Here is a 22255-nt window from a genome sequence, read left to right on the forward strand (position 1 = left end):
CTCAAGAAAAGCAGGTCATTAGATGAAATGAAACCAAAGTGTGCTATACTCAGTGGCCTGAAAACATTTAATTTTAAATGAAACATTGAATACAGGATGGTTTCTTTAAAAGAAGGAACACTTACCTGTACACTGTGGCGGTGTGCTGCATCTCCTCACTTCCCGGTGTGACAATATTGTATTCTGTGCCATTGGTGTATGGGCTAATGGTAACCTGGGGGATTCCAGAGCTATCTATGGTGGTAGTTTCATACATCTCCTGGACCACAGTCTCACCGTGTTCACCCACATGAAGTGCAACGATTTTGTGTTGGGGTGACATGGTCAACTGCTCCTCCTCATGGTCTTGAGATTCTTGTGAGGACTGGTCTTGGACTGTACTGTCTGACTTTAGTACTGCTACCTGAGTAAAGCACATGAACAAGAAACAAAGCAAAGGTGCTGTAACTATACCCCAGCATGGCTTGACAACAACATCTTAATTCAGAGCAATGTAATAATTGAACACTCTGGGGCAAAGGATTTCAGGTCCATTAGTAATCAAGCTTCTGCTCCAGTTTCATGTTGAGGGCACACTGGGGCTGAGCAGACAGTGTCACAGGAACTCCTCTCACTCTGATGGAAAGATCTTGAAAAAGTGGTGGAGGCTTATTTCACCATGCAAAAATTAGAGCACTTTACAAAAAAATTTTCAAATCAGACAATCTTTGAAATGGTCCATCTTCCAACATTTTTCTCTTTTGTTGTTTAATTACCAAGTAGAGTAGGCACTTATAATCCCCACAAACAATAAAGAAACCATAAAGGCACGTTAAGATTAATCTGAAGTGATGAAACAGGTGATGGAAGTCCAAGGCTTATGCAGAGATGCACATCTTGGGATGTGAAATTTTTCAATGACCAACACTCAAACAAAAAAAATATTAAAAATAATAACAAATTCTGAAAATACTGGGCAGGTCAGGCAACATCTTTGGAGAGAGAAACAAATGTAACCTTTCACATCAATAACTTTTCATCAGAATGAAATATTTGCCCAGTGCATAGCTACTGCTTGATGTGCCTAAACAAGATAAGTGGAGGAGTAGGGAGCATAGAGGAAATAGAAAGGATGCAGAGGGACCTAGACAGTTTAGGAGAATGGGCAAGGAAATGGCAGATGAGATTCAATGTTGAGAAATGTGCAGTTGTACACTTTGGAAGCAGAAATAAGTGGGTAGATTATTATCTAGAAGGAGAGAAGATTGATAGTGCGGTAGTACAAAGGGACTTGGGGGTACTCGTACAAGATACCTTAAAAGTTAACCACCAGGTTGGATCGGTGGTTAAGAAAGCGAATGCTATGTTGGCATTCATCTCGAGAGGTATAGTGTATAAAAGTAAGGAAGTGTTGATGAGGCTCTACGGGGCACTAGTGAGGCCTCATTTGGAATACTGTGCGCAGTTTTGGGCCCCACATCTTAGGAAGGATGTGCTGACGTTGGAGAGGGTTCAGAGGAGATTTACGAGAATGATTCCGGGAATGAAAGGGCTTAAGTATGATGAGCGTTTGTCGGCTCTTGGACTGTACTCACTGGAGTACAGAAGGATGAGAGGGGACCTCGTAGCGACATTTAAAATGTTGACAGGTAAGGATAGAGTAGATGTGGCTCAGCTGTTTCCCTTGGTGGGCGAGTCCAGGACCAGAGGGCACAATATTAGAATTAGAGGGTACAGTTTCAGGACAGATGAGGAGAAATTTCTTTACCCAGAGGGTGGTGAAATTGTGGAACTCCTTGCCACGCACAGCAGTGGAGGCCAGATCAGTGGGGGTGTTCAAGGAGGAGATAGACAGATATCTAAATAGTCAGGGTATCAAGGGATATGGGGATAAGGCTGGAAAATGGGATTAGAATAGTTTTTTTCCCCACCCCATTTCTTTTTCCCTTTTCCTTGGAGCAGACTCGATGGGCCGAATGGCCTGCTTCTGCTCCCTTGTCTTGTGATCTTGTGATGAATGCTTCTGAATGCCAGAAATATTTTAAAAATGCTTTAAAGTTAAAATGCTAAATTTTAAAGCAGTATTGAAAATAAAACAGCAAAATCTAAACTGACACACATTGTAATCCCTCACTATCATTCCCTTCCACTGGAGTCAACAGAGAACCAACCCTTGTGCCCGATCCAACGTGGCACACAATACTGCACAGACCAGTAATGGTGGAAAACTACTGCAACTTTGTTCTTCTGAACTGGACTCCAAGGTGGGAAAACATGAAAACAACCAACAGCAAGTTCAGGACATTTGCACAGAAATTTCAGTTGCTGACAGCAATATGGGAAAAAGTCTGCAGCTGCACTGGCAAATATAGTATTTCCCCATTGGTCTCATCCACTACCAGCTGACAACAGTGTGGGATCCAGGTAATTCTAGTGCCACATACAAATTTGCCAACAACACCACTGTTGCTGGACAAATCACGGGTGGCAATGAATCAGCGTACAGGAGCGAGACAGGACACCGGGTCAAGTGGTGCTGCAACAACAACCTCTCACTCAACGTCAGTAAAACTAAAGAGCTGATTGTTGACTTCAGGAAGGGGAAGGAGGGTGAACATGTGCCAGTCTACATTGGGGGATCGACAGTGGAAAGAGTCAGCAGCTTTAAATTCCTGGGTGTTAACATATTGGATGACTTGTCCTGTGCCCAGCACATAGATGCAATCGTAAGGAAAGTGTATCAGTGTCTTTACTTTCTTAGGAGATTGAGGAGGTTTGGCTTGTCACTGAACACTATGAATGTACTATTGAAAGCGTTCTGACTGGTTGCATCACGGTCTGGTACAGCAATTCGAATGTGCAGGAACACAAGAAGCTGCAGAGAGCAGTGGACTCTGCCCAATACATCATGGGCACATCCCTCCCCACCATTGGTGGTATCTACAGGAGGCACTGCATATGACATATTGTGCATACTTGAGCATACGACAATAAACTTTACTCTTGACAAATTCAACTGGAGAAAAAGGATCAGTTTAACATAAACGGCGCTTCGGCTGAAGGAAGCATGTGTATACAATCTCTCATGACAGCATTCAATACCACATCACGTTTCCCCATCTAACATCACCCATAGCTGTAGCAGCTTACAATAAGTGAAGTCAACATGAAAGTGTGTTACAATCATGGACTTTTTAAGTATGCTACAAAGTTTCCAATAATACCATAAACATTCACATAAAAACACATAAGCAAAGGCAACTGAATTTAGAAAAAAACATTTTCTGTAATCCTTCTATCAACAGTATTTGATTAAGGATTTAACACTAAAATAAACCAGCAAAACAAAACTTATTTTCGTGATCTACTTTTGCTTGTAATGTCGAGCTCAAGTGAAATATCAAATATAAACTAGAGCTCCATTAACTTTTTCATCACATCAAGTTTTGATTTGTCTCACAATGAAGCAACTGTTCCATCAACAACTGGCTTGGGTTCTTCAAACTCTTGTGAAAGGTACAAGCACAAACAGAACAAAATGAATTTTGGAGAACCAAAGTACCAAAATCACAGTTTGCATTTTACTTAAAGATCCTATTTTGGACAACTTTATTTTGGAACAGATATGCCAGAGTTCTGATACACAGGAATGGTGGAACTACAGGAAATATATAGTCCAGATTGCACACGTGCAGAGAAACTCAAAGTTAATGCTTCAGGTCATTGACCTCTGTTGAGCTAAAGCATTAACCCTCGTTTCTTTCTCCAAGATACTACCCAACATGCAGGGTAGGTCTTGCACTTTCACTTACAGTTTTGAGACAATTCCAAATAAAACTCAAAGCAAATTCTTTCCATGCCTAAGCTCTTCCATGAAATGTATTATTGTATGGTTTTAAATGGCTGACTCATCTTTAGATAAAACAATTTTAAAAGACACACAATTTATTGAAAAGACTATCTCAAAGTTCTATACCTGTAATGAATTTGTAACAAGCTCCCTTGGCGTGCTCATATTTAGCAAGAGGTCCAGGGCATTTTGTGCTGCAATCTCCGATGATTCACTTGTACCTGGCAGAAGATAATATCCAAGTTCATCTACTACACAGTTATCATGCTTCATTAATGACGGGACAAAGATTGGGCAGTTATCAGATAACAAATTGCAAGTAGGAACCTATGAGCTACAAAAAGACATTGAATTGGCACGTAGATTCTAAAAGATCAGATATTTGGATGTTAAATCTCAACAACCAATGAGAGAATTAAGCAGTGAACGCTCAATGATTGAGCCTTATCCATCCAAGCTTTACACACGCATAAAATCAGTTTTAAAGAATGTGTCTGATCAGTTGCGCATCTTTCATTTTCCATTAACCCAAGCCCAGCCAAAATGCAGACACTCTTATAATAATATTTGCTGACACATTTTGGCTCTAGGTCTATTAGAGCAGTTTAAAATCTTATCCTTTTCTACTCCCAGCGTCCTTATTCCATCCCTCCATAACCTCCTCTTCAATTCCTCCAAGAACTCTGCATTCCTTCCACTCCTTTCATGCTCCACTCCAGTATGTTCAGGGTCCACGTGCTGGGGCACACATGCCAAGCCCATCAATCCCTAAGATGCTCCTTGGAAGCCATTTCTTTCTCTTGATACCAATGTTTGAATACTCTGCTGCAAAATGCCTTGGCAAAAGTTACCACATTAAAAACACTATGCCAATTCAAATTATTGTCCTACACATGGTTTAGAGAAGGTTGCTCATTAACAAGATCTTCAGAGTCAAGATTTGCTTTTTACACTTTAAAAATTCTATCTCATTTACCTTGTTCATAAATGATAGTAGCAGTTCCTAAGGAATCCTGATTGACTATTGATGTTGGAACAGTGTGGTACGTCAGGGGCATCTGTCAATACAAATGCACAGATTTTCAGAGAAGTTATATAGAGTTCAGGGGATTAAAAAATTACTCACGTGTGTTAATGAACTCCAGTAGAAGCAAGAGTAAGTCATTTGGCTCCTAGTGCCTGCTCTGCTATTTATGAAGAACAGTGATTACAGGAATAGTTCAAGAGGAGAAAAATAAAGATAATTTACACTAGGAAATCTTACTTGGAATATTGTACAAACTTCTGTAGAATGTCCTTAACCCTAACGCTTCAAAGCCAAAATGTTTACACTGGAGAAAAGGCAGTTCTGTAAAGACCTCACTGAACAAAATCTTACAGGGTATAAACTAAAAGTACACAGTAAAACACTGATAATCCACAATCCGAATTGAACACACTTTGAAAATATTCATCTGCTGAATGAAAATGCCACGTTTTATTTAACTGGTGGCAGGGAATGGGAACATAAATATTACAGTTAGTTTGTCAAGAGATTCCTATTAAGGCAGGGAGAATTGTTGGAACTAACATTAAAAGTATATGGGGAGAGATAGGGAAAGAACTTTGGAACTTTTATGGAATAATCATTTATATTTAGGGTTTACCATAGACTGGTATGGTGATTTACTTCCCATTTTTAATTTAATACATTTCTGGAAAAATGTGTCAGAAAATTGTGAAGTACTGAAGAGTTAATTCAAGAAGTTTTCTATCAACTTTCTAACCAATTATAAGTGGGAAACAAAAGAGTAATATTTACCCAATAAGGAAATAGAAACCTAACCCCCTCCACACATGTACAACAGTCCCGATTCAGACAGGCACGTTTAGAAACATGTGGAAACAATCCCACGTGGGTGTCTGGAGAACTGCACTTACAATGGTATCCCGTATGCTTTCCTGTGTAGACTGCATCTGCTCGTGCTGTTGCTTCAGCTCCTCGATTTGCTGCAGGGTGAAGAACGGCCGTCGCCTGCGCGGTGGCTCTTCAGGATGGATCTTCGCCCAGTCCTCGTAGTATTCCGGGTGGCGGCACTGCACGTGGAGTCGCAGGTTCTTCTTGTGTTTGGTATTGAAATGGCAAAGGTCACAGGAAAATGGCTTCTCGCCTAGAATGCAGAGTTATTACATGCGTAATCCCCACCGGAACAGATTTTTCAGTGTTCCATCAAATTGTCAACATACTATGCAGCTCACTTTACTCAAACAGGAACTTTATTACAGAACATTAAACTATAACCTCCAATATATCACAAACTGAATTCTTTATGTGATACATAGGGTTAGGGAACTTTTCACTTCAGATGCCCGGTTTGAAACATTAATGCAGAGTTTATTTTTAGTTTTGCATAGTTTGGCCAAAATATACAGATGGCTTGGTTAACAGAAAATCTCCACATCAACACCTGTAGCATTTGGCCTGCAGTGCTGCGTAACACATCAACTTCCTGCTTGCAATTTTTAAATAAATTGCAAGTGGGAAAACAAGCTGCAAACGTCAGAAGGGAGTATAGGTTCAGGATAAATTGAGACACAACTGGGCAAGAAGGGGACAGAGTATGAAACTACCCACTTCAGGAAGAACTAAAAGGAGTTGCAAGACTTTGTATACAAATCCCAGAAAATTATTGCGCAGGTGTAGCAGGAAATAAGAAATATATTAACTTTTATTGCCAGTGGATTGGACTGAACAAAATTGCTGCAAATTGTAGCAAAATCATACTTGGAGTACTTTGTACAGTTTTGGTCTCCTTTAGGAAGTATATGCTTGTCTAAGGAGTGCAATAGTGATTAATTCCTGGGAAATGAAGGCTGTCTCAGAGGTTAAGTCACTATTCTCTGGTGTTTTGAATAATGAAAGGTGATCTCATTGAAACAAAGTTCTTTCAGAGTTCAGAGATTATTGGGAGCTAATAACCAGAGGTCAAAAACACACGCGATTGGCTCTTTATGAATATGTGTTAAGGGAAAATTTCTTCAGAGTGCATGTACCTTTCAATTTCTATGTGCTCAAAGCTTTGGGGCAATAGGGAATCAAGGAATGGAGATCAGGTAGGAAAATGCAGTTGCAGAATTTCAGCCGTGGTTTTATTAAATCGTGGAGCAGACCTTGTGAGCCATAGAGACCAATTCTTGTGTTTCTGTCTTTATACTCAAAATTGTTACTTAACAGCTGTCCTGATGAAAGGTTTTCATTTCAGATGAATAGCCTACAAATTGCTTTGCAATTACAGAGCAACACAACATGGAGTGCAATATAGCACCAATTTTGGGTGTCTCAGTGCAATCATGGAATTGTTCTCAAGCTGGAAGTTTCCCTTTGACCCTTCACCCACTCTCCCTCCCCCACAGGATAAAACTCCCCTGAATAAAATATAATGGAGTGCAATGCTCAGAATACTTCATCCTGCTTGACTTTGGATCTCAGTGGTCTGAAAAACAACAGTTCTTATTCACTCGAGAACAATCATGTTTTATTACACATGGTTTCGAGGGAAATGGATATTTAAAAGGCCAGCATTCAATCTGGATTCTTTGTCCTCACTGAGATCCGAGATTTCGAACACTGGCTTCCAAATGTGCCTGCACTGATTTGCCCGTGGAGTTCAAGGTTAGTCTCAGCCTTGGCCTCAGGATCATGCTCAGCTGCTGATCGCCGCAACATCTCACTTTTCAGCTCACTGTTGCATTAGAGAAGTTACCCAAACTCCATTATGAACAAGGGACTTCATCTACACAGGACTGAAAGAGGCTGCAGAGGGTTGTAGACTCAGCCAGGTCCATCACAGACACAACCCTCCCCACCATCGAGGACATCTTCAAGAGGCGGTGCCTCAAGGCAGCATTATCCATCATTAAGGACTCACAGCCCAGGACATGCACTCTTCTCGTTACTACCATCAGGGAGGTGGTACACGAGCCTGAAGACCCACACTCAATGTTTCAGGAACAGCTTCTTCCCCTCCACCATCGGACTTCTGAACAATCCATGAACACTACCTCGTTATTCCTCTTTTGCACTATTTTTGCAACATATTTTTATGTCTTTATGTCTTGCACTGTACTGCTGCCACAAAACAAATTTCACAACATACATCAGTGATAATAAACCTGATTCTGATTAAGCCCACAAGAGAAGGCAGTGCAGACACAGCATCTGCCTACATTGTAGGCTTCTTCAAAATGCAGACATTTATGGGCTGCACATCCCCAGTAACCTCCTGCCTGGCTGTAGTACTGCATAGTCTCTGTGACCCCTTCTCACCAAGAATATGCATTTTAGACACATTTCCAGTATGGTTTCATAGAGCTCATAAACAGACCCTGCAGCCCACTACAGCCATGCTGACCAAACATCCATCTGTACGGACCCCACTTACCACCACTTGATTGCAACCCTCTATACCTTGGCGATTCAAGTGCTTGGCTAGGTAGTTCTTGACTGTTCGGAGCACCTTTGCTTCCATTACCCCCTCAGGCACTAATCTAACTAAATCCCTTGGACCCCCTGTAGTCTTCCTCCCACCTCTAATCACTGGAACATCCATTCATTAAATACCAACATTCCCTTGCGACTGGATGAATTTTACTTGTCTTGTGATAATGTCTCGATAAGGCTAAACTGTGGTAGCTATGAGAACCTGGAGCAGATCAATAGAATACACTACTTGTAACCGATAAGAGTTTGGTGTTAGAGGGAAACCCACAACATTGTTCTGTGAACTTTGCAACTGAAGATGGATCTTTATCAGACTTCCACAAACAATTTTAGGGTGACTCAAAGTTCTTTGTTAACAATGTTCTTAAAAAAAGATAGAAGTGCAATTTCTAGGTCAAAATGTTTCCCCCTCACCTGCTGAGTATTTCCTGCATTTTTTGCCTTTTGTTTTGATAGTTAAAAGTTTAAAACTTGTTAAAGGTTCAATTACCTTGGATATTTAGCACCAAATGCAAAAACATTATTGAAGTGCTCAAAATATTGAAAATGATGCTGTACATCTTAAAGTAATACATTTTGTCACCTTGAATTTCACGGTGTGAAAACTATCTAAATTCATGTAATTGGTCGGTACACAAAACAGTGAAAACAACTAAAAGAAGTTCCTCTCTCATTTCCTTTCCAGATGACTGCCACCAAACTCTATAAAGTCCTGAGGTTTTGGCACCACTTTGTAAGGAACAATAGGGGCAGGTTACAAGGACTTTTCATTTAAAATACCCTTCTGCTTATACTGGAACTTCTTGGTAGAAGGAGAAAAATACTGAAATCGCAATAGGAAATCTCCATCTACAAGCATACCTGTATGTTTAATGGCAACATGAGAAACCAGGAAGTCTTCTTTGATAGTGGAATACTTGCAGAAGTCACATTTAAATGGTTTATCTGTGGTATGTGAAAGCTGGTGATTGAGAAGAAGCTTCTTGTTTTCACAAATGTAGTCACAGAACTCGCATTTAAATCTGTAAAGCGGAACAGAGGTTAAATGCACAAAATTAACACTGCTGTCTACAGTTTGCAAAACATAATTATACCTTTGGTTCACCACTGGCCACACCAACATTTATTGGCCATCCTTTATTGACTCCCGAATGCCTTATTTGGCCACTTCAGATGGCAGTTACAACTCAACACACATTGCTTTGGGACCAAGGTCACATGTGGACCAGACCAGGCAAGGATGGCAGGATTCCTTCTCCAAAGGACATTAATGAATCAGATGGACTTTCATGTCAGTCTGGTAGTTTCAGGGGAACTATCCCTGATACCATCCTCTGGTGCAAGATTTACCTAATTAACCAAATTTAAATTTCCAAGCTGAATTTGAACATTTATGATATGAACATATTTATACCCAGAGTCTATGCCACTGAGTACCAATTCAGCAATTTAACCGCTATGTTATAGCTCCTGGTTTATATCTTTTGTAAACTTGTTTTTTTTTAAAAATACGAGTAGCCCTGACATTTCCATCATTCCTTGATGGCTTAGAGCAAAACTGCTCCCCTCAGCCTTCATATTCCAGAGTCCAACAATCCCCACCTCCTTCCAACTACTGGGCACCAACTTCAGGGACCTCCTACCACTGGCTGGGCTGTCTGTTTAACCAGATGTTGTGTGGGGAACATGAGAGCAAGGCCCCACTGCTAATTTTAACAGGACCACCATAACTCTTACCTTGGCTGAAGTTCGGCAGCTCATTTCCCTAATCAGCTACACAAACAGTACTGATATACCCTGTGACACAAGATTCCCAAGAACTAATGTACAACAACAGAACAAAAAACAATATTTACCAAGTGCATCCATACCTTCTGCTGGCAGATTATATAAAGTTACAAAATCATTTGAAGTAAACAGGTTAATCATTATGGTTAAAATAATTTTTTTTTAAAAAAACTACCATTCACTTCCTTGCCCTGCCACTTTCTCATACTGTTTTTCCATTGTCTTCCCATCCAAACCTCTCTTTACACCTTTGCAAGTCTCCTTCAATGCCTCGGCTTTTTCTCATCCAATGCGTCTCAATTTCAACTACCACTGAAGTCTGAAAGCACTCCAAGTAACTAAAGGAATAAAAATTGGAAAGTGAAGCAGTACAGTCCATCTACCTTATTAATTCTTCTTGATGCTGTCAATTAAATATCCAATAACTTCCAAATTCCAGGAAATCCTACCCTTGATTATATATCATCTTGTAGAGCAACCCCTGGAATTCAGGTATCACTGCTAATTCTATGCTTCATTCTCCCAAAAGCTAATACTTTTATCCCAAGATGTGTTGCTAAAATTGCTGACAATGCTTCAGGCATCGTATAATTGCTGTTAAACATACACAGCCTTGTTGCTGCATCAAAGAGATTCCCTGGTAACTGACTTCTAAAGTTTGTTATTTTTTGTGTATAAAAAGATTTCACCTTATTAGTCCCAGAAAGCCAATGGAACTTTGGAAAGGGGGAAATTAATCAAACCATTATAGATTTTTACTATTGTATAGAAAACCTCCACAATCCATCAGCACAGTTAATCAGCACCACGGTCAGGTATGTGGTATGTTGTATTGCGATGTAATTTTAGACATCAGACCTACCTGCTGTTCCCAACAGACTGAATGTGGGTTAGCAGATGCATTTTGAACGTGTATCTCTTTTTAAATGATTTTCCACACTGCAATAAAAAGGGGTAAAGTGTAAGACAGATTACATGGGCTAAGCCTGCATTCCAATGGATCTGGAGTCGGAATCATAGTCATGCAGTACAGAAACAGGCCCTTTGGCCCATCATATCCATGCCAACGACTGAATCCATACTGGTCCTATTACCCAGCACTTGGCACAGTACTTCTCCTGATACCTAAAATGTTGTGAGAGTCTGTCTCCACCCCTCCCTCAGGCAGTTTCTCAACACTTGTGGAGTTAAAAAAAAAATTTTCCTCAAGATATCACCCAAATATCATCTCTTACCTTAAACCTCTGCCTTCTGGTTTTGGGCACTTGTGCTATGGGGAAGTTTCTAACCATCTATCCCATCTAGTGTTGTATAGCTCAGTCAGGTCCCTTCCTTAGCTTCCACTCCGGGTAACATTCTGCTGAATCCCCTCTGTATCCTCTACAGTGCAATCACATTCTTCCGACTGTGGCTACCAGAAATGTATACACTACTCCAGCTAACGCTTTACAAGTTGCACTATAATCTCTGAGCTCTAGTATTCCATGTCCTAGCTACTGATAGCAGGTATCCTACAAGTTCTCAACCACCTTACCTACCAGTGCTGCCATCTTCAACAACCTTGGACATCTACACCATGGTCGCTGTTCCTCAATACCCCGTGGGGCCCCATCACTTATCGCGTACATCCTAGTTTTATTCGTCCTCTGAAAGTGCTTTAGCAGCATAATGAGAAATTTACAAGTGCAGTGTAATCACATGCAAGAAAGGTATTGCGTCAGGACAGACTAATCTAACAAACAATATTTAGGTACAGTGCTCGAGTAATTTACAAGTAAGAATTTTTTTTTGAGAAGTTGGATCTGCATTTCCTGAGAACAGAAGATTGCTCAAACCTTATCACACATGTGGGGCTTTTCAGCACTGTGTGTTTTCAAGTGCTGCGTTAGTCTCTTCTGCATGGGATAAACCCGGTAGCAAACAGGACAAGGGTAGGAATTCACCTTGGGCACCTGTAGGGGCAGTTCAAAATAAGGAGGAATTGATACCAAGGAAACAACAGGGAGTTGTTACACACAGAATTTGCTACACATTGGATTAACTATATTAAATCATATTAAGATACGATTCTTCAAAACGTACAATTAAAACAAAAATGTACAGGTCAGTCAGGATGTGCAGACAAGGCCAGGTTAGTTTTTCAGGCATGAGCTGTTCTCAAATGGCAAGGGAGCACCCAAATGAAGTCATCATCTGAGAGTTTCCTTCCACAGCCTTACCTGGTAGAGCATTCCACGGTTTAATCATTGCCCGAGTTGCCCTCTGACTTGCCTTTTATTAGTTTGAAACTTTCCTCCTTTGTCCAATGCTCCGTTTACAGCTTACCACCATACTTCTAAATACACTGAGGTCTCTGTGATTAGCTCTCATTAAACTCCTGAACTCGCCATCCCTGTTAATTCAGCTTTTCCTCCATTCCAGTCTACTCATCACCCGTGTGGCGCTACTGATAAAATAATCCTTAAATAGTCACTTTCGGACTTGCTTCTAATGCTACATAATGTTTTGAACCTCAAATACACAAGAACACATCCTCCAGGCTGGGTCTTTATTCCTTGGAACGTAGGAGAATGAGGGGCAATCTTATAGAAATGTTTAAAATTATGAAAGACACAGATAAGGTGGATGGTTAACAGTCTTTTCCCCAGGGTAGGGGAGTCCAAAACTAGGGGGGCATAAGTTTAGGGTGCGAGGGGAAAGATTTAAAAGGGACCTGAGGGGCAACTTTTTCACGCAGAGGGTGGTGAGTATATGGAACGAGCTGCCAGAGGAAGTGGGTGAGGCAGGTACAACAGGGTCATTTAAGCAGCACTTGGATAGGTACATGGAGGGGTGGTGCTCAGAGGGATAAGGGCAGAATGCAGGAAATTGGGACTAGCTGGGTGGGCGCTGTGGTCAGCATGGACTGGTTGGGCCGAAGGGCCTGTATCCATGCTGTATTGCTCTATGACTCTTTCAAGTAAAGTTAGTTGTTAAAAAATGTTCCTTTTAGAACCTGCCTGGAAAACATCAGCCCATGAAAAGTTCCCAAGTATCCCACTCCACAACGTGGCTCTGAACCAAATTGGCTGATTATCCTTGCTACACCAGTGCGACGGGTCCCAACCCACCTGCCATTAGGATACATCTCAGGGAGGGCTGTGTAAAACACAGGAGTTAATTCCCATCCATTCAGAGTGGGTGGTGACTGACAAAACTCATTTTATCCAAGGATCCTTGCAGTCCTGCCACAGAACGTCAGTGGTTTGGTCCAAGCACCAAGCACTGGTGGGCCATGCACATGAAGGACTTGGAAGGAATTTGGCAAACTTTGCAAAAGACATAGTATCCGATTGCTGAACAGAATCAGGTGTTAATTAAATTCACACATCACAATGCTTTTGTGCAGGATGTGACAGAAATCCTGTACTATGTACTGCTTTTGTATTTAGAAGTATGGAATAGAATAGCAAGGAGTTAGATCACAGTTGAAATAGCTTGTGCAGTTTTTGGCATCTCAAATGGTACAAGTATGAAAATAGTGTATGCATGCAGTACACATTCACACAGACGTTACCGGTGTTGAGAAGGTAAAAAACTTCAAATTATTGTTTACCCTGAACAGCCTGTTGCTGTACTGAAACACTATTATTCCTCTACAGGGGAGGAAAGTAACTCATTTTCTTCTGTGCTCCTCAGAGCCTGACGATTCAAATCTGGTAAATGTGGAAATGCACAAAAAGGACCTCTCAAAACCGCAGGGCACCGAATCACAATATTGTACATTTCAGTTAAACTCTTCACATTTCATTCCTTTAGCAGCAAAGGAAAATTTCTCATGTACACACATTGTTTTTAAATCCATTTTTATGGTATCCAAAACATCGGAAAATGAGCCAAGGTGCCTCAAGAAGCACAAACAAAACAAAAATGACATCAAGCCACATTTGACATTAGTGTCGCTGAACAAAACCTTTAAAGAGGACACCTGGATACTGAATTCTACAGCTTCAGGATACCTGCTGCAAGCTACTGTTTATCGTTTTACATAACTACGAGGAAAAACAGTGAATCCAAGAGCTGAACTGTATTTCCTGAGCCCACTGATTGTTCATCAACCAAACCAAGAAAGTGAACTGAAATGTTAAACTGTTTTTCGATAAAAACTACTAGCCCCAGTAAGAAAAATGCTAAATTAATAAGTACCTGATTTTTGATGAGCTGGTTAACAGAAGTTGAAATTTACTATTTACAATGCTCATCACAGAGATAGACGAGGGGTCCAAGAACTAGTATAATCAGTTTTCTGATAATACAAAACTAGGAGGGAAAAGGAGGATTAAGTGGATGTAGACAGGGCAGGTGATTGGGCAAAGTGAAGGAACGGAAAAGCAGAATTTCTTGGAAACTCTGCTGAGAAATGTGGCACAAAAGAATGTGGGTTTCCTTTCAACAAATAACAAGCACAGTAAGCAATGAGGAAAAGCGAGAACCTTTTGCAGAAATCTTGTACTCACTTTGACAGTGCACACCTACAGCAATGCATTCAGTTTTCTCCAAATAATTAAGTTCATTCAAATGATTCCTTGGATGAGAAGGGCAAATAAGATAGAATACAACTATTTACTCTGGAGTTTAGGAGAATGAGACATTAGAATATCTGAGGGTGTTGTTTTGTAGAGCTGGAGGTCAGGTTTCAGGATAGGGTTAGGCAGTTCAGCCCAAAATAAGGAGAAATATCTCACTAAGGATTGTAAATCTTTGGAATTCTTTTCCTCATGGGGCTGAGAATCTTGACTCAATGAACATTCTCAAGAATTAAAGGATACTAAAAGTATGAAGGATATTGGGAGAGGGGGAAAGAGTAGAATTAAGAGGTAAAAGATCAGTCACTTTGAATGGCAGAGCAGGAAAGAAGGGACCTTATGGCCAAGTCCTATTTTTTATACTTTCCAGTACTTGATCAAGGTCTAGGACGAAACTTCAGCAATAAATGGTTAATTCCAAATGAACTTGGAGACAGACTTTATAAGAACCTGCTTAATATGACCACACCAATCAAAAATAGTTAAGGCCGATGTAAAAATTAGATCTCAAGACTTTTGCAGAATAAAACTGTTACATGGGTGGGAAGATTGTTTTGATACTGGGTTCAAAAGTCAAAAATAAACTGATGAAGTAATATCAAGTTCTTTAAGTAAAGGTCTTTTTCAAACTCAATAGGAGGAACAGATTGGGCTTTGCGTAGCATAGTTAGCTTCAGGGACTAAACAGATACTGAACCACGAAGAGAAACTTTTAATGAGTCAGATCCGCTTCGGTGGGGTATCATTCCATGATGACAGTACAGTAACTGGAGAAAGAGCAAGTCCAATGCAAGAGGTAGAAAATGCAAATCTCATTTTGCAAAAGATCCAATTTTTACTAAGTTTAATCCCTCTTAAATTTATGCTTTGGAGCTGTGCCTTTGCTCAAGACTAACATGGGATTTAGTCACGTGCTCCAACTTGCTAATCAGGGTAGTTAAAAGAAATCTGGACACAATTACAATTAATGTAATCATGATTAAATACAACTCAAAATATGACAGAAGTAAATGTTACGCTTACAGGAAGTGCAAGATTTTTTTTTCAGACTAATGATGGAATGAACCTGGCTCCGACTCTATGATTGATGGTGGCCTGTTGTTCCCAACCTTAATTTGGTATTGCCCTGAATAAATTTCTTCCTTTATCCTTCACGAGCTTTGGAGATTCACTTAGCTACACTTCAACATCTACCACATTAACAAAACAGAAGCCTATAAGCTCTAGTGCACATCTTGTGCACTATTTTTGATTCAGTGCCTGAAACTACTTCCCCTTACTACTAACATCTCAAACAAACCTGCAAGATTTCATGCTAGGTTTTTACAACTCTAAATATTCTTCCAAGACCCACTGCGGTTGGAAGGATTTTTTTTAATATATAAAGAATCTTGCAATTACAGACAAAATGAAGGTAGTGGTTTGTTCTTTTTGAATCGTTGCAATCTATTGGGCATGCATCAAATCTCCACAAAGCAATCAGTTACATCAGAAGAGTAATGAATGAATAATTTTGGTGCAAGTTTGGAACTGCAACTACACAAGAGGACAGGGCAAGTAAAAGACAGGGGTCCTTCCTTAAAGGCCAGTAAATAAGGGAATTTTTCCCCACATTCCAATACCTTCAATTCCATTTTTAATTGATCATTCCCTTCATTCCTCGATATATTTAGGAACTAAATTTAGATTCTCATACTGCTGTGGAGACTAACTCTGTCTCTATCCACACCTCTGGATCACTAAGACAGTAGTGGTTACTACTGTAAGGTACCCCTTTCAACATTTAAACACTTCGATTTCCTATCTACTTGGGTCTTAACTATTTTGAGCAGACTACTGTATGTAAAAAATGTAAAAGGACAAAGAAAATGCTTATAATTGTGGGGAAATTAATAGGCACAAGATGAGCACTAATAAATCCAGTACACAGTTCAGAAGACTTACTCCCTCAAGAGTGGTGAGAACATCCCATTCCTAGAAAGGGCAGTGAATAGATTACATGTATTTAAGAAGTAAAGAAGAAAGAAACAGAATGTTGTGCTGGAACAGTTGACTCAAGAGGAGCAGGAGAAGATTAGCACAAACACCATATAAACACCACATGCACCTATTAGAGGCTATTTGTGCTGTTAGGTCTTCAGATGCAAGCCAGACATTCAAATCTACCTCGCATCTCACCCCACCCCACCCCCCCAATGAAATATTTGTCCAAATTAATAGAAGTGATATTGAGTAGCAATGAAGTCACAACCAAATGCTCAGCTTTTCCCAATTTGGATTGAAAGGTACGACAGTTCCAATACCAGTAAGAGAAGACATGGGAATACAAGAAATAAAAAAAGCTCTTGATTACCAAAACTCTACCCAGATCCTGCTAATACTTAATGAACACTTACCAGGTCAGCTTTCTTCTTTCTGGGGAGGAAGAAAAAGAAAACAAAAAAAATTAAATATCCTCTGAGAAAGAGCAAGCAAGCATATCCTGTAAATATCTGCTTATGGAGCTTCTTGCCTTCAAACACATGATCACGTTTATAGATCTTTTATTAGATGGTTTACTCAAGTGGATTGTCACAAAACACTTGCAAGATTGACACTGGACTGTCAGAGCTTGAAAATACAAAATGTCCATAACCTTAAATCAGTCAGTGTGGGCACTGGAGATGAGCTTTCTGATGCAAAGTCATTCAGCTGAAGAATTAATTCCATTACTATCTCTACAGATGCTGCTAATGTGCTATATATTTCCAGCGTTTGCTGGTTTTAATTTCACTTTCAGCCCAATTTGTGTTGTAACAATGCCAGTTGTTTTAGTAAGTGTAACTCATAATAAAGCCGGAGACTAATCAGAAAATGAGTATAATTAATCTCTGGATTTAGATGTAGAACTCCCATATATTTATCCTTAATCCAAACAATTCTCTCTTATATTTAGAACTAACATTAGGAAAGCTCAAACCAATCTGGGACCACAGTTTGCAAGAGACAAGTTTGTGCTTTAGCTTACCGCTCCTTCGTGTGAATTGAAGAGTGTCTGAGAACATCCTTCTTGTAAACACTTGTATAATCACATTCCTCACATTTGTATGGCTTTGTTCCAACATGATTAAACATGTGCTCCTGTTAGACAGTCATAGTAAAACAAAAGGATATATTGACAAACTCCTTCACTTTAAAATGTTTTAGTTTCATTCTCTTTCAATCTATTTCCATTGTCTGCATAACATGCAGTCTAGCTGTGAATTAATATTTATAAATTTCTCCTGCTGCTCCTGATTGAACTACTCAAGCAGAGGTGAGGCACCAACTGGCAGCAAGAACCCTCGAGTCTTGGTTGGGCTTATTTGCCATCTGTGAGAGAAGACTTAATTCAAGTGTTTAATCTACACGATTATTTGAATGAAAATACTTAAACTCAATGTTTCCCCTTTTTAACACTTGCAATCACTCTCTCACCAAGGTGGGATTATTGGGTAGCAAACAGGACAAACTCTGGGTATATTTCACTTCTTTTGCCATCTGTAGTTCAGGTCCCGAATTAGCTACTTCACTACAACCTATAGCTTTGAATACTACAGAAGTCCTGCTAATATTAACGTCAGTCATAAATGCAAAGTTCCAAAGGCACAAGAGTATCGCAGAATGTTACACCATGGAAGGAGACCATTTGGTCCTCTAAATCCATACTGGCTCCCTGCAAGAGCAATCTAGCCACTCTCACTCTCCAAAGCCCTGCAAGCTCTCTTTTCAGGTACTTCCAGCTCCTTTGAATCCTACAATTTAACCTGCCTCTACTACTAGCCCCAACACCCCCTGTTCACTGTAATAAAGTTTTCCCTCATGTTAGTTTTGCCTGCATCCCCTAGTTCTGGAACAGTTTCTCGATATCTGCTCTGCCTACAGCCATTACAATTTTAGGTACCCCAATCAGCTCCCCTCACAACCTCCTCAATTCCAAGCAGAAAAACTTCTCTAATCTGTCTACAACTGAAGTTCCCCATCCCTGGAATCATTTAAATCACCTGCAGCTCTGTAGAGGCAACACATCCCCATTTTCCATTCCTGACATCTTTACTCAAAAGTAACATGGCCAACTAAAGTCAGATTACAGGAAGCTTTGCACAAAAGGCCTGTATTCACTATAAAGCGGTCGGAGCCTTTTAGATGGCATCCTTATAACCAGAAAGGACTTTCACTGGAGAGGGTTGGACTTGAATGCTGATCTCACAGCTGTGCCCAGTCCTCCATGCAATGTCCTGCTTTTACAGCCACAATTCATGAGTGAACTGCACGTTTGTGGAGTTGGATCAGATGTGTGTTGGGGATGGGATCATTGAGCTTAGGAAGGGAATGCTGAATTAAGGAAGTCATACCAAACTTTTAAATAGTTGGTTTGGATTTACCTAGAACAGTACAGCACAATACAGGCCCTTTGGCCCACAATGTTGTGCCGACCTTTAAACCTTGCCTAAGACCATCTAACCCCTTCCTCCCACATATCCCTCTATTTTAAATTCCTCCATATGCTTATCTAGTAATCTCTCGAATTTGACCAATGTACCTGCCTCCACCACCACCCCAGGCAGCACATTCCATGCCCCAACCACTCTCTGGGTGAAAAACCTTCCTCTGATATCTCCCTTGAACTTCCCACCCATTACTTTAAAGCCATGCCCTCTTGTATTGAGCATTGGTGCCCTGGGAAAGAGGCGCTGGCTGTCTATCTATTCCTCTTAATATTTTGTACACCTCTATCATGTCTCCCCTCATCCTCCTTCTGTGCCCAATTCCCTTTTAGGAAGAGATTGGAGTGTGGAGAAGAGATTTCATAGAATGGTACCAGGAACAGACTTCATTTACTAGAGAAACTTGGATTACTCTCATCAAAGCAGTGTAGATCAAGAAGAGATCTATGAAAAGATGTCAAAATTGTGCGATTTTGACAAGGGCGAACAAGTAGAAACCATTTCCACTCTTAGCATAGCTAGTAATCAGAGGACACAAATTTAAGGTTACTGGCAAAGAAAGCAGATTGGAGAAGAATTTTCCCCCCTGCAGTGAAATGTTAAACTCCAGAATGCATCGTTTGAAAGGATACATTAACAGCTTACAAAAAGGAGTATACATATAGTTGAAACAGTAGAAGGGCAGAGTTGTGAGGGGATCACAGTGGGAATAATTACCCAATGTGTCGGTTTAAATGGCTGCCTCCTTTGCCACATTAATTGATGGCTTTGCATGACATATCTTAAAGGCTTACCGACAAAAAAAAAATCATCAACAAAAAATCTGGGAAGAAACAGAGATAACACAGGCAACAGTGTAGCTGAACTGACCAGAAGCCCAACTTATTGTTGTTTCCCAAAACTCCACTAAAAATGTTTTTGGTTATGACTGACCTTGAGTGAGGACCATCGCTTACAACGATAGCTGCACTGCAGGCACTTGAAGCGTTCTGGATCATTGCCTTCATGCGAATCGATGTGAAATCTCAAGTCTTCTTGTGTCAGGAAGCGGGAGCCACAGATCCGACAATGGTGGGGTCTCATCAGGGGCTTGCTTGATCTATAGTAATTGTATCTTTATGTCGACACAAAAAAGTCTTTATTCAGAATTTAAGTAGTTTCTAAATTTATTCCATGTAGACACACTTATTTTATGTCATAATTTCCCAGATTTTACATATAATATAGAATGCAAGGAAGTCTTTGCCATAGCTGACCTCAGAACTTGTACTTCCATTTTCAAGACAAGGAATTTTCCAGATTTTAGTAGAATTAGGGGTTGTGGACTGAATACATTTTGTATTATATTTTTATATAGTTATATTTAGGAGAAGGTGGCTGGTGAAAACAAATCTGTTTCACTAATCATTCAAAAATAACATTATTTGCATCACCATCAATGGTAAAGATATTAAAAAATCCTAGGATTAGTGCAAACGCATACCTAAGTAGCTTTACTCATCTTGGTGGCTTCTCAAAGACTGACCTACTCCCAAAAGGGAGAGATGTCAAATGATGCCCAAAAGTCACCAGCTGGAGTAACTACCAGCCATCTTTGATCTTGTTGAACAGACATTTATTAAAATATTTTTAAGTTGGACACAGATCCTCAATACGAATCAGATAGGTTGGATCTGGCAGATAATTTTCAGGGATAAATGACCTGGCATGATGCAAACTCCCAATTTCCTAAACATTTCAGCTGGTTTAGCAATTAGACGTTTTGGAGCAATTGGACTTCAGGTTCCCTAACCCAACTGCATTCAGATTCACAGCCTGATGGATATTGAACTAAACTGCAAATACCATGATAGTTAGAGTGATGTTCTATACTTCAAACTTTCCATTTGGAGAATTTCAGTATATCCTGGTTATATCGGCAGGATGGAGCTTGGGTGTGGGAATGCTTGCATTTTCAGGCCTCTTAACTCTGGATCAACAATTTCAAGCATCAAATGGTTTACCTGCGGCCCAGGTACCCTCTGTATTTCCTCCTGCCGAACCTTTTGGGTGGGCGACCTCGCCTTCTCAAATGTTTGTAAGACGGCTCACTGGTGTTCGATGATGGATCTTTGTTCTCAGAATCGGACTGGCTAATCCCAGACTCTGCCACCTCACTGGCTGCCGATACATCCCCATTCTCCTGGGCAGTCGAACTGGCTGCTTCAGAGGTCTGGAGATCCATTGGGTTGGACTGAGAAGTAACTAGAGCCTCAACCTCTGCTCCTGTTCAATGAAAAAGACAAGTGGAGTGGAATTCAGTTATTCAGTGGAGCCAGGATTTGAGACTGATAGTCTAAGATGTTGATTTTGAGGTGACTTTTTAAATAGGGTAGGAAGAGATGACACAAGATGGAAGGATTTTTGAAGGAACTTTCAGGATAGAAGGGGCAGTTGCAGACTGTCACTAACAGTGCATCGGAGGCAATGAAAACATTGTTCAGATGTGAGTCAGAAAAGATTCTGATGTATTACCAGAGACACCCAAACGGGAGAGGATTTTGGGAAGAGAATTTTGTAAATCAAGGTTTAGCAGGCCAATGGAGGTCAATAAGCTGGCAAAAGGAGGACAGAATGGACAACTGGAACATTGCAGGTTTAGAACGTTGCAGAGTACTGTACAAGTTGGAGATTGTGCAAGGAATTCAGAAGGCCAACATGAATAGCATTAAACCAGTGTGAACCAAGGCTTCATGATAGCAATTGCATCCATGTCAAAACTCCACTCCAAATACTTAAGCACACAAGTTATACAGATTCAGCTGTGCTGTAAAGCTCCAAATTTCAAAATCTCAAGACTGCTGCAAGAAGGATTGCACACAAGCAAAAATTTCTAAACCTTACATTTTCTGATCAAAGATTTAACATACTAATCGTTTCCTCATGGATCGATTTCATCCCAACAATATACAAAGCCAATTTTCACCAAACCAACACCACAGAAACAGTTTAATTGGTCAACTGTTTCAATGTTGTTTGTAGGGCCTTGCTGCTTCTAAATAGGCTACCATATTTTGCTATATTCCAACAGAGAAGGCACATTAAAAAAAATATTTCACCGACTTGAAAGCATCTTGTATTTGTCAAA

General features: G+C 40.2%; 1 protein-coding gene across 5 annotated transcripts in view; it reads right to left on the reverse strand.

Moving 5' to 3' along the window:
- The window catches only part of znf335 (zinc finger protein 335), a 58405-nt gene that overhangs the window by 15953 nt on the left and 20197 nt on the right, over nucleotides 1–22255 (reverse strand). For all 5 annotated transcript variants that reach the window (XM_052031185.1, XM_052031188.1, XM_052031187.1 and 2 more), the window contains exons 8-18: nucleotides 21132–21393; nucleotides 20062–20242; nucleotides 17670–17782; nucleotides 17059–17077; nucleotides 11933–12049; nucleotides 10960–11036; nucleotides 9171–9331; nucleotides 5750–5979; nucleotides 4806–4887; nucleotides 3956–4050; nucleotides 126–403 (exon numbers count right to left, since the gene is read on the reverse strand). In XM_052031185.1, the coding sequence (XP_051887145.1) occupies nucleotides 126–403; nucleotides 3956–4050; nucleotides 4806–4887; nucleotides 5750–5979; nucleotides 9171–9331; nucleotides 10960–11036; nucleotides 11933–12049; nucleotides 17059–17077; nucleotides 17670–17782; nucleotides 20062–20242; nucleotides 21132–21393 (1615 nt within the window). The remainder of the gene's footprint in view (nucleotides 1–125; nucleotides 404–3955; nucleotides 4051–4805; nucleotides 4888–5749; nucleotides 5980–9170; nucleotides 9332–10959; nucleotides 11037–11932; nucleotides 12050–17058; nucleotides 17078–17669; nucleotides 17783–20061; nucleotides 20243–21131; nucleotides 21394–22255) is intronic.

The sequence above is a fragment of the Pristis pectinata genome, chromosome 16, assembly GCF_009764475.1.
Source record: "Pristis pectinata isolate sPriPec2 chromosome 16, sPriPec2.1.pri, whole genome shotgun sequence".
NCBI lineage: Eukaryota > Metazoa > Chordata > Chondrichthyes > Rhinopristiformes > Pristidae > Pristis > Pristis pectinata.